A 12,674-nucleotide genomic window follows, 5' to 3' on the forward strand; every position below is an offset into this window, starting at 1 on the left:
GGCGCACAAATAATTCATAATTGTGTTCAAACAAGTCGATTATAAAATTGTTTCTGGCCGGGTGCAGTGGTTCATGCCTGTAATCCCAGCACTTTGGGAGGCCGAGGCAGGCAGATCACCTGAGGTCAGGAGTTCGAGACCAGCCTGATCAATATGGTGAAACCCTGTCTCTACTAAAGATACAAAAATTAGCCAGGCATGGTGGTGTGCAACTGTAGTCCCAGCTATTCGGGAGGCTGAGAAAGGAGAATTGCTTGAACCCGGAAGGCAGAGGTTGCAGTGAGCTGAGAACACACCACTGGACTCCAGCCTAGGTGACAGAGCAAGACTCTGTCTCAAAAAAAAAAAAAAATTGTTTTTGGAAAGGCATTGGGAAGAGGAATCTTAGGTTACACTCATGCTTTCCTTATTTCTTCCTGCATGCAGATATTCCAGTAAAGAACAGTGACATACCTAGCATATAGGACGTCCAGAGTAGATAATTTTTTAACGTTTTTCACCTCTATGACAAAATTGTTTTCAGTAATAATCATATAATAATTAGCAATAATTATTTTCTTGCTTTTGTCTGTAGTGGGAAAACAATATTTTAAAAGAATACATTTCCACTTTAAATATAATGTCCAAACTCAGTAAACCATTTCGTATGTAAACCAGATTTTCACTTACCAAGAAAAAGTCTTACATCTTGCAGATTGCAGTATTTGCTGTTTTCCATTTTAAATACAAAGTCCAAATTGTCACATAGAATGACAAGATTGAAAGAACAGTACTGTTTTTTTGTTTTTGCAATCATCTGGCTATCATTATTTGTTTCAAATCCACTGTTAAAATACAGGAATATCTGGTACTGCAGGATTTGGAGAAAGGAACTGCAAGCCAGAGGCAAGCTGGAAGGATTCTGAATTGTTGGGTACCTAATTTAGAAACAAATTTGAGTAGCTGAGTCCACATGTGTCCAGGGACGAATATATAACCGGAAGTTCTCTGAATTAACTTCCTGATAGAACACAATGTTTGTTAAAAGGATAAGTAATGAAAATGTTCTAATATGAATTTCAGGTTCTGTGCCAAACAGAAATGCATTCATATATTCACCAAAAGATATGTACAAAATGTTCATGGTAGCATTATTTCTAATAGCCCAAACCTGGAAACCGCCCAAATGTCCATCAACAGGCGAATGGATAAGAAGTCTTAGAGGCAGGCTGAGCGTGGTGGCTCACATCTGTAATCTCACCACTTTGGGAACCCAAGATGGGCGGATCACCTGAGGTCAGGAGTTCAAGACCAGCCTGGCCAACATGGTGAAACCCCATTTTCTACTAAAAATACAAACATTAGCCAGGTCTGGTGGCACATGCCTGTAGTCCCAGCTACTCGGGAAGCTGAGGCAGGAGAATTGCTTGAACCCAGGAGGCGGAGCTTGCAGTGAGCTGAGATCATGCAACTGCACTCCAGCCTGGGCAGCAGAGCGAGACTGTGTCTCAAAAAAAAAAAAAAAGTCTTAGAGGCTAGAAGAAAGTGAAGAACTATTTAAGGCAAAATTATTATGGAACACATAACATTGGTATCATCATGTATTGAGCCAAGCTCTATGCTAGGCACTTTTGCATATATTATTTTGTTTAATCTTCACCACACTCTGTGACAGAGATATTAACCTCATTTGACATATAAGAAACCACGCACGCAGCGACCAAGGATCTTGCCCAAAGTCATAATGCTATAATAGTTAGTGGGGAGCCCAGGATTTGAACTCAGTCCAAAGCCCATACGTACCTTTTCCATTATAGCCTGCTGCCTCTCCAGGATAAAGAGGGAAGACAGGGAAAGTAGGGAAGTATGGACTTCACAAATTCATACATGCTAAAATTATAACAGCTACTGTTTCTTGAGCACCTATTACGTGGCAAATACTATATGAGGTACTTTACATAAATGATTTTTACAATTCTCGTAAAACTCTTCATGGCTGTAGTTATTATTCTCTCTCTCTCTCTCTCTTTTTTTTTCTTGAGACAGGATATTTCTCTGTTGCCCAGGCTGGAGTGGAGTGGCATGATCTTGGCTCACTGCAGCCTCGACCTCCTGGGCTCAAGCCATCCTCCCACCTCAGCCTCCCAAGTAGCTGGGGCTACAGGCACATCACCAGGCCCAGCTAATTTTTCATTTTTGTAGAGACTGAGTCTCACCATGTTACCCAGGCTTATTATTCTCATTTTTTAGATGAAGAGACTGAGGTCCAGAGATGCTCAACGACTTGCCTAGTTTTACAAATCTCCTGCCATCACATACCCCTCAGCATCCTTAATAAGAGGGAGGCCACCAACTATGTGCTGGGCACTGTGGTGGATGCTGGAGCTATAGCGTTGAGTATATAAGAAATGGTGTTGCTGGAGCAACTGTTGCTTGCTTATCTGACCTATCTGAGAATTAATTAGCAGGGGAACATATTTTTGTTTTCAGATTCAATATAAGAACTTGCGTAGGCAAAAATAAAGATCAGCAGTAATAGCAGTAGTTCCCATTTGCTGACTGTGTACTGTCCTAAGTGCATATATATACACATACACACACGCATACCTATATTCCTCTAATACTCAAAATGATCCTATTTATGTATTGTTAATATGCTCATTTTATTTTTTAATTTTTATTTATTTTTAATTTATTTTTATTTTTATTTATTTTTGAGACGGAGTCTCATTCTGTCGCGGAGGCTGAAGTGCAGTGGTGCGATCTCGGCTCAGTGCGACCTCCGCCTCCCGGGTTCAAGCGATTCTGCTGCCTCAGCCTCCGGAGTAGCTGGGATTACAGGCGCCCGCCTCCACGCCCAGCTAATTTTTGTATTTTTAGTAGAGATGGGGTTTCGCCATGTTGGCCAGGCTGGTCTCGTACTCCTGATCTTGGGTGATCCACCTGCCTCGGCCTCCCAAAGTGCTGGGATTACAGGCGTGAGCCACCGCGCCGGGCTAATATGCTCATTTTAGTGAGGCAAGAATAGAGGTTCAGAGTCTGATTTGTACAAAACTACAGAGCAGTTAAGTGTCCTCTCAGATGCGTACCCTGATCTGGGTGACTCTAGGGCTCTAGGTCTCAACTGTTACAACCAGTTAAGGGTTTGGGGAAGCACTGGGCCAAGAGTCAGGAAAATGGAAGCCACAGGTAATGCAAGGTCTTGGGAATGGGACGTCTGGTCCAAGGAGTCACGCGGTGACTGGAACCCGAAGAGCCGGGGCCCGGTTTACGGCCGCCATGAAGCAACGCGGACGGCGGTAGGTTTGGGAATCTGGGCGCCCTCTGAATAGGAGACTGAGTGGGGAGGGAAAGGGGCTTCGCTGGGGGAGCCTCCGCTTCTTCCGGGAGAAAATTACCACGGCTACCTAGTGAGCCTGCAAACTGGTAGGCGCCGGCGTAGGCGCGCGGGCGGGGCCGGGGGCGGGGCCTGCGGGGCGGGGCGGGGCGGGGCGGGGAGAGGGCGGGGCCTGCTTCTCCTCAGCTTCAGGCGGCTGCGACGAGCCCTCGGGCGAAGCTCTCGGCTTTCCCGCGCGGCGCCGCCTCTTGCTGCGCCTCCGCCTCCTTCTCTGCTCCGCCACCGGCTTCCTCCTCCTGAGCAGTCAGCCCGCGCGCCGGCCGGCTCCGTTATGGCGACCCGCAGCCCTGGCGTCGTGGTGAGCAGCTCGGCCTGCCGGCCCTGGCCGGTTCAGGCCCACGCGGCAGGTGGCGGCCGGGCCCTGAGGCGCGGGGTCCGCAGTGCGGGCTCGGGCGGCCGGGCCCGGGGAACCCCGCAGGCGGGGACGGCCAGTTTCCCGGGTTCGGCTTTACGTCACGCGAGGGCGGCAGGGAGGACGGAATGGCGTGGTTTGGGGTGGGTCCCTCCTCGGGGGAGCCCTGGGAAAAGAGGACTGCGTGTGGGAAGAGAAGGTGGAAATGGCGTTTTGGTTGACATGTGCCGCCTGCGAGCGTGCTGCGGGGAGGAGCCGAGGGCAGATTCGGGAATGATGGCGCGAGGTGGGGGCGTGGGGGCTTTCTAGGGAGAGGCCCTTCCCTGGAAGTTTGGGGTGCGATGGTGAGGTTCTCGGGGTACCTCTGGAGGGGCCTCGGTAAGGAAAGCGACCACCTGGGAGGGCGTGTGGGGACCAGGTTTTGCCTTTAGTTTTGCACACACTGTAGTTCATCTTTATGGAGATATGCATGGCCTCATTGAAGCCCCACTACAGTTCTGGTAGCGGTAACCGTGCGTATTTGACACACGAAGGAACTAGGGAAAAGGCATTAGGTCATTTCAAGCCGAAATTCACATGTGCTGGCATCCGGATTCCATGCTGACCGATGCCCCAGGATATAGAAAATGAGAATCTGGTCCTTACCTTCAAGAACATTCTTAACCGTAATCAGCGTCTGGTATCTTGGCTCCACCCTCATTGGTTTTTTCTTGTTTGTTGAACCGGCCAAGCCGCTGGCCTCCCTCCTCAACCGTTCTGATCATGCTTGCTAAAATAGTCAAAACCCCTGCCAGTTAAATGCTTTAGCCTGCTTTATTATGATTATTTTTGTTGTTTTAGCAATGACATGGTTACCTGTTGTTTCTCCCACTAAAACTTTTTAAGGGCAGGAATCACCACGGTAACTCTAGCACATAGCACAGTACTTGGCTTGTAAGAGGTCCTCGATGGTGGTTTGTTGAATGAATACATTAAATAATTAACCACTTGAGCCCTAAGAAAGAAGCGATTCTATTTCATATTAGGCATTGTAATGACTTAAGGTAAAGAGCAGTGCTATTAACGGAGTCTGACTGGGAATCCAGCTTGTTTGGGCTATTTACTAGTTGTGTGGCTGTGGGCAACTTACTTCCCCTTTCTGGACTTCAGTCATTTTATGTATATCTGAGATGCTGGCTACCTCCTGGAGTTATTGAGAAGATTATAAGACAGTCTTTGTGAATAAACAACCCTTGCGTGGTCCCTGGCGGGGAATAGTAATAATAGCCATCATCATGTTTACATACATAGTCCTAATTAGTCTTCAAAACAGTCCTGTAGCGATGGTATGATTATTATCATTTTACAGATGAGGAACCTTTGAAGCCTCACAGAGGCTAACAGACATACCCTAGGTCATACAGTTATTAAGAGAAGGAGCTCTGTCTCGAACCCAGCTCGCTCTCTCTCGAGTAATACCAGTTAAAAAATAGGCTGATAATAGGTACTTAAAAAAATGGTAGTAGCTGTTGTTTTTATTCAGTTGCTGAGGAAAAAGTGTTGATTTTTCATCTCTAAACATCAACTTACTTAATTCTGCCAATTTCTTTTTTTTGAGACAGGGTCTCACTCTGTCACCCAGGATGGAGTGCAGTGGCGCAATCACTGCTCACTGTAGCCTCGACTTCCTGGGCTCAGGTGATTCTCCCCAGGCTCAGGGGATTCTCCCATTTCAGTCTCTCGAGTAGCTGGGACTACAGGTGCGCACCACCATCCCTGGCTAATATTTGTATTTTATTTTATTTATTTATTTATTTTTTTGAGACGGAGTTTCGCTCTTGTTGCCCAGGCTGGAGTGCAGTGGCGTGATCTCGGCTCACTGCAACCTCTGCCTCCCGGCTTCAAGCGATTCTCCTGCCTCATCCTCCTGAGTAGCTGGGATTACAGGCGCCCGCCACCATGCCTGGCTAATTTTTTGTATTTTTAATAGAGACGAGGTTTCACCATGTTGGCCAGGCTAGTCTCAAACTCCTGATCTCAGGTGATCCACCCGCCTCGGCGTCCCAAAGTGCTGGGATTACAGGCGTGAGCCACTGCGTCTGGCCTAATATTTGTATTTTTTGTAGAGATGGTGTTTTGCCATGTTGTCCAGGCTGGTCTTGAACTCCTGAGCTCAAGCTATCTGTCCGCCCCTGCTTCCCAAAGTGCTGGGATTACAGGCATGAGCCACCGTGCCTGGCCTAGGTAGATAGATGCTTTTAGCTTTGGGGTGTGATACCTGCCCCAGTATACAGTGAATTTAATTATTGCTAGAGCTGGCTGGCTGTTAGTTTTCTTTTAACATAAGATACTCATTGTTTTTAGTTTGCAAATCCCTCTTCCTTTTTAAAAAATTTCCTTCCCTTAAATTGTTTGCATGTTAGCAATAACAAATGCTTCAGTGGTGCTATGTGCTAGATACTCTTCTAAGCTCTGTTATGTATATTAACTAATTTTTTAAATTATGCAAATCAGAGAGGTTAAGTAACTTGCCCAAGATTACCCAACAATACTAGGATTTGAACCTAAGTTTGTCTCACCCCAGATTCTGCTCTTAATCTCTAAACTTTTAAGTTAGTAGTGACAATAGTAGATATTTATTGAATACTTAACTATGTTTTAGGCGTTGAAGTAAATATTTTGCAGGCATTATCTAATGTAAACACCCTAAAGTTACATAACAGGTACCCTTTAGGTAAATAAACACTAGTATGACCTTGGAGGCACAGATAGTTGAAGTAACTTGCCCAATATCACTTACATGAAATTGGCCCTCAAATGTGTCTGATACAACCCATGCTGCTTGTAACTATCGTTTTAAACTGCCAGGGTAAACTTGGACACACTTGAGCTAAGAAAAAGCTTTTAGATTTTTGCAAATTAATGTGAAAGATATATTTTATGTGGATATAATATCTTCTAAATTTCAGGGATGGTACTCCTAGAAATGTAATCCTGCCCTAGCCGAGCTTACCCTGCCAATAATTTTTTACAGAATTGGTAAAACGGAGCACTTTTTTTGTCCTTGGCCACACTGTTATCAACAGGGTGTAGATTGACATCAGTCTGTAGGTGTAAACCAGAATTACTCTTTGTGACCACCAGGAAATAGAGCAGTTCAGTTCAGGGGTTTCTTTCTGTGAATTTAGCACTGTGACCTGCATACTACAAGTCTACTTTGTTTTCTCTCCATTGTTTGGATCTGGGTATTGCAAAAGGTAGGAAAAGGACCAACCAGATCAGCAGAGAAGAGGTGCCTTGGAGTTTTCTTTTACTTTTCTGAAGTTCATTAGATAGTAACTAGGCCATGTCATTTTACTCCCTCGTAGTGAAGATATATTGAAGTTATACTGGTATACTCTTCTACCTTTCTGTAATTTTATATTGTGTAGATTTGATAAAATTTATGTGTCAGTCACCACCGTTAATATCAATATTGAGCCTCAATTCTTATTTTCCCGCCCAGTGGCTGCCAAATTACTAACATTTACAATAATTCACTACTACTAAGATAATTTACTAGTTCAATCACATACTTCAAATTGTTGTGGAACTACTGTCTTCAGCATTGTGCTTCTGATAACTGATAAGTATAATTTTTTTTTTGTCCAGAGTGAACATGTCTATTCTTCCACTGTGCACACTAATAAAAGGAAAAATTGTAATATTGGGTAAATTCATGTCCTTACACTTATAGTAGTTATGAGCCCATGTCCCTAGAATGGGTAATAATTTATCCCTCCCTTGGTTGAATAGTCAAGAATGCTGATTTTAATTCTTCTAACAGCTTTATCCCTCAGAAGGGAAGACAAGCAAGTTATATATGTAGTTTATTTGTAAGACTGATATGAAATTGGGAGATGAATCTACTATTAGCTTTAATTATTTTTACATTTAGGAATATTGCATCAGTAACTCATAATTTTGGTTTTCTGTTATCCTGAGTTAACACAAATTATCCAAGGAGATGGCAGATCATCTGCTTTGAGGGTTTTTTTTGAGAATTTTAATGTACCTGAATATAAAAGGTAAAAATATGCCAACTAGCAATTTCTGCCCATTCCAGAAGTTTGGAAATGTTACTGATTACTAGGAATAAAATAAAATGTGGTTTATCTATTGTTGTACCTCTTTTAATTCACATAGCTCATTTTTTTTTTTTTTTTTTTGAGACGGAGTCTTGCTCTGTCACCAGGCAGGAGTGCAGTGGTGCAATCTCGGCTCACTCCAGCCACCGACTCCCTGGTTCAAGCGATTCTCCTGCCTCAGCCTCCCAAGTAGCTGGGATTACAGGCAGGCGCCACCACGCTCAGCTAATGTTTTTTTTTTTTTTTTTTTTGAGACGAGTCTCGCTCTGTCGCCCAGGCTGGAGTGCAGTGGCGCGATCTCAGCTCACTGCAAGCTCCGCCTCCCAGGTTCAGCCATTCTCCTGCCTCAGCCTCTCCGAGTAGCTGGGACTACAGGCGCCCGCCACCACGCCCGGCTAATTTTTAAAATTTTTAGTAGATACGGGGTTTCACCGTGGTCTCGATCTCCTGACCTCGTGATCCGCCCACCTCGGCCTCCCAAAGTGCTGGGATTAACAAGCGTGAGCCACCGCACCCAGCCAGGCCCAGCTAATTTTTGTAGAGACAGGATTTCACTGTGTTGGCCAGGATGGTCTCCATCTCCTGACCTCATGATCTGCCTGCTTCGGCCTTCCAAAGTGCTGGGATTACAGGTGTGAGCCACTACGCCTGGCCCACATAGCTCATTTTTAGACTCACTTCCATTAAGTCTTGTTTGGACCCACGAACATCGTCTTTTTTTTTTGGAGATGGAGTTTCACTTTTGTTGCTCAGACTGTAGTGCAATGGCGCAATCTCAGCTCACTGCAATCTCTGCCTCCTGGGTTCTAGCAATTCTCCTGCCTCAGCCTCCTGAGTAGCTGGAATTACAGGTGCCCGCCACCACGCCCAGCTAATTTTTGTATTTTTAGTAGAGACGGGGTTTCACCATGTTGGGCAGGCCAGGGGTGATCCGCCCACCTCAGCCTCCCAAAGTGCTGGGATTACAGGTGTCAGCCACCGCATCCGGCCAACATGTCTTTTTTTTTTTCCTTTTTAACCACAAGGAGACTTAAGCAATCCTTGTCACAGATGATGAATTGATGTTGCAAGTATTGTCTTAGCTTGGATTAATTTTCTTGCTTACTGTAATTTTAGATAATATAGCTTTGTAATTAGAGATTTTATGTGTAAACCACAAAAATGTTTACGTGAAGGCCATTATTACAGATGTGACATGCATAATTATTGGTAATTTGTATGTTTACATGGGCCATTCTGGCAAAAAATTATGAAGTTTTAAAAATTAAAAAAAAATTGTAATGCCAGTTTTACTGGAAAGTAAAATTATTTCAGTAATCAATTATAGCAAAAGTATTGATTTTCATTCTAGACAAAAGTCAGAATGAAAGGTAATTTCTCAATACTCTTTCATATTAATAAAAGTACCTGTAGCGATTTTTATCATTCACAAGTAAGTTAGAATTTGAGAACTGTGTTCTAGATCTCTGAGGAGATGCAGTCAGATTTCTGATTTCTGAACTGTCTCAGCAAATGGTAAGTAACTTAGAGCTAGTAATTAATAACCTGTCCTTTGATTTCTGGTTCAGCCAGAAATGGCCATATTTGGGAAAGGCAGATCTGGAGAGTAACCACATTTTCTCATTCATTTACCACTTCTAGGCCCCTCCATAGCTCTCAGATATTTTGGGGTTGAGCCCTTCCCCGAAGCCATACAGGACCTTTTTTTGTGATCTCTTCTAGCCATTTTTATGTTGGGTGCTTGTTATGGACTGAGCATTTATGTCCTCCCCCACCCCCCATACCTTTTTTGAAGTCCTAACCCCCAGTGTGATGGCATTTGGAGACAGGGCCTTTGGAAGGTAATTACAGTTAGAAGAAGTCAGGAGGGTTGGGCCCAGGTCTGATTGGATTAGTGCCCTTATAAGAAAAGACACCAGGCCGGGCGCAGTGGCTCACACCTGTAATTCCAGCACTTTGGGAGGCCAAGGTGGGTGGATCACAAGATCAGGAGTTCGAGACCAGCCTGGCCAATGTAGTGAAACCCCGTCTCTACTAAAAATACAAAAATTAGCTGGGTGTGGTAGCGGGCTCCTATAATCCAAGCTACTCGGGAGGGTGAGGCACGAGAATCACTTGAACCCGGGAGGTGGAGGTTGCAGTGAGCCCAGATTGTGCCACTGTACTCCAGCCTGGGTGACAGAGCGAGACTCTGTCTCAAAAAAAAAAAAAAAAAAAAGACACCAGAGAGCTTGCTAGAAGAGGTCATGTGAGCACACAGTTAGAAGACCTTCAAGCCAAAGAAGAGGCCTCAAATTGAAACTTACCTTGCAGGTACCTTAATTTTGGACTTCCCAGCCTCCAAAACTGTGAGAAATAAGTTTCTGTTAAGTCACTCAGTCTGTGGTATTTTGTTATGGCAGCGTGAGCAGGTAGTTGTTCTTTCAGAAGGTGTTGATAATAACCACATGCAACACCAAGTCACAAATAATAAAACAGATGTGACTTACATTCATACAGAAAGTTGGGCACTGCCATTGCCTTGTTGGTTTAGACGGCTGTGCTAGTTCAGTGGCAGAAAGGTGCTGGTCTCCTTTACTCAGTTTACAATCTAGGCAGTAGAATGTAATCACTGCTTTAAACTTGATACTGCTTAGGGAGAGAATCATTGGTGCTGGGTAACTTTGGGTTGTAGGTTTACTTTTTGTGTATATATAACTGTTTTTGGTAAATCACAAGTTTGTGGGCTTGTCGAATTAGATTTTGGTACAGATTATGAGCTTTATTATGCTATACAGTTAGTCATATGTATATATGCCTTTCCCACTGGATTATAAGATCTTTTTTTTTTTTTTTTTTTTTTTTTTTTTTTTTTTTTTGTGATGGAGTCTCGCTCTTGTCGCCCAGGCTGGAGTGGAGTGCAGTGGCACAATCTCGGCTCACTGCAGCCTCCACCTCCTAGGTTCAAGCAATTCTCCTGCCTCAGCCTCCCAAGTAACTGGGACTACAGGCACGTGCCACCACACCTGGCTAATTTTTTATTTTTTGTAGAGACTGGGTTTCACCATGTTGGCTAGGCTGGTCTTGAACTTCTGGCCTCAGGTGATCCACCCGCCTCAGCCTCCCAACGTGCTGGGATTTACAGGCATGAGCCACCACACCCAGCTATAAGCTCTTTAAGGGTTGTAAATTTATAATCATCCTTGTGCTCTCCTGCAAATTCTATTGCACAGTGCCTTAATCAAGGTAGATGCTGAATGCATTTTTGTATAATTGAATATGTTGCAATCTCCAACTCCCTCCAACTGTTCCTGTCAAAGCAGCCACTGGATTGTTAACTAATCCATATTAGATGGGGTTAATTAATATCAGATGGGACAAGGAAGGGATAATAAGATTATAGGCCACCAAGTAGATTTCTGTCTAGCTCTTATAGAGATTGAGTTTATTGGACCTGTTTAATAGGAAGTTTTGGTGTTTGGGATGATTAAAACTGAGGTTCCTATTTATTGAATTATACCTATTTATATTATTTCATATCAGTGGTCCACATGCAAGTGAGGCTTCTGAGACAGAGTTTGAGTTCTCTCTTAAACTACCATAACACTTAACCTGTATCTTTTTTTTTTTTTAGACGGAGTCTCACTCTGTCACTCAGGCTGGAGTGTAGTGGTGCGATCTCGGCTCACTGCAACCTCTGCCTCCTGGATTCAAGCAGTTCTCCTGTCTCAGCCTCCCTAGTAGCTGGGATTACAGGCCTGTGCCACCATGCCTGGCTAATTTTTTTTGGTATTTTTAGTAGAGACAGGGTTTTACCATGTTGGCCAGGCTGGTCTCGAACTCTTGACCTCGAGTGATCAACTTGCCTTGGCCTCCCAAAGTGCTGGGATTACAGGCATGAGCCACAGCGCCCAGCCGTCTTTTTTTTTTAAATAGCAGTTTAACACTGTTCACGGTTACTCATGTACATGTCATGCCATCTATTACACTGTAAGTTCTGTGAGGGTAGCTGTATCAAATTTATCTAACTCTCTCTAGTATGCATGACATAGTAAGTATTCAATAAATATTTGCATATTAGTGATAAGGATACAGGTTCTGAATAGTGGGTCCTTACCATTTAAGAATTAGTATTTGATGGCCTGGCGCAGTGGCTCACGCCTGTAATCCCAGCACTTTGGGAGGTCGAGGCGGGCGGATCATGAGATCAGAAGATCAAGACCATCCTGGCTAACACGGTGAAATCCCGTCTTTACTAAAAAAATACAAAAAAATTAGCCGAGCGTGGTGGTGGGTGCCTGTAGTCCCAACTACTCGGGAGGCTGAGGCGGGAGAATGGCGTGAACCCGGGAGGCGGAGCTTGCAGTGAGCCAAAATCGCACCACCGCACTCCAGCCTGGGCGACAGAGCGAGACTCCGTCTCAAAAAAAAAAAAAAAAGAATTAGTATTTGATATTTGATCATTAAATATGAATTAAGAGGACTTCAACTTTTTGTTAAATGTCAAGCTGGGAAAAGTTGTCATTTAAACGAATTGCCTCTTATTTAATTTCGTCTGATGATACATTTTGTTTTTATTTTGTAAAAAATTATTTTTTTTCTTTTTAGAGACAGGGTTTTGCTCTGTTGCCCAGGCTGCTCTCGAACTTCTGACCTCAAGCAATCCTCCTGCCTTAGTCTCCCAAAATGCTGGGATTACAGGCGTGAGCCACCTCGCCCGGCCTTGTATTATGATACATTTTGAACATCTACAAGTAGACTTAGTATAATAAACCTGCATGTGCCCACTGCCAAGTTCTGACAACTGTCTGTCTATAGCCAAGTATGCATTTCTTAAATTAGAATCCCCCCAATATACCCA

General features: G+C 44.0%; 1 protein-coding gene across 5 annotated transcripts in view; it reads left to right on the forward strand.

Annotated features, from left to right (window-relative positions):
- Positions 1–3,483: 3,483 nt before the first annotated feature.
- Positions 3,484–12,674, forward strand: part of HPRT1 (hypoxanthine phosphoribosyltransferase 1) — a 68,427-nt gene continuing 59,236 nt past the window's right edge. For 2 of the 5 annotated variants that reach the window (XM_063635052.1, XM_063635051.1), the window contains exon 1: positions 3,484–3,674. In XM_063635052.1, coding sequence (XP_063491122.1) covers positions 3,648–3,674 — 27 coding nt within the window. In that variant the 5' untranslated portion in view covers positions 3,484–3,647. Of the gene's footprint in view, positions 3,675–7,920; positions 9,650–12,421; positions 12,636–12,674 lie in introns of those variants that run through there. The other 3 variants (XM_063635053.1, XM_055267641.2, XM_055267640.2) reach the window with 3 other exon arrangements.

The sequence above is a fragment of the Symphalangus syndactylus genome, chromosome X, assembly GCF_028878055.3.
Source record: "Symphalangus syndactylus isolate Jambi chromosome X, NHGRI_mSymSyn1-v2.1_pri, whole genome shotgun sequence".
In the NCBI taxonomy this organism is placed as follows: domain Eukaryota; kingdom Metazoa; phylum Chordata; class Mammalia; order Primates; family Hylobatidae; genus Symphalangus; species Symphalangus syndactylus.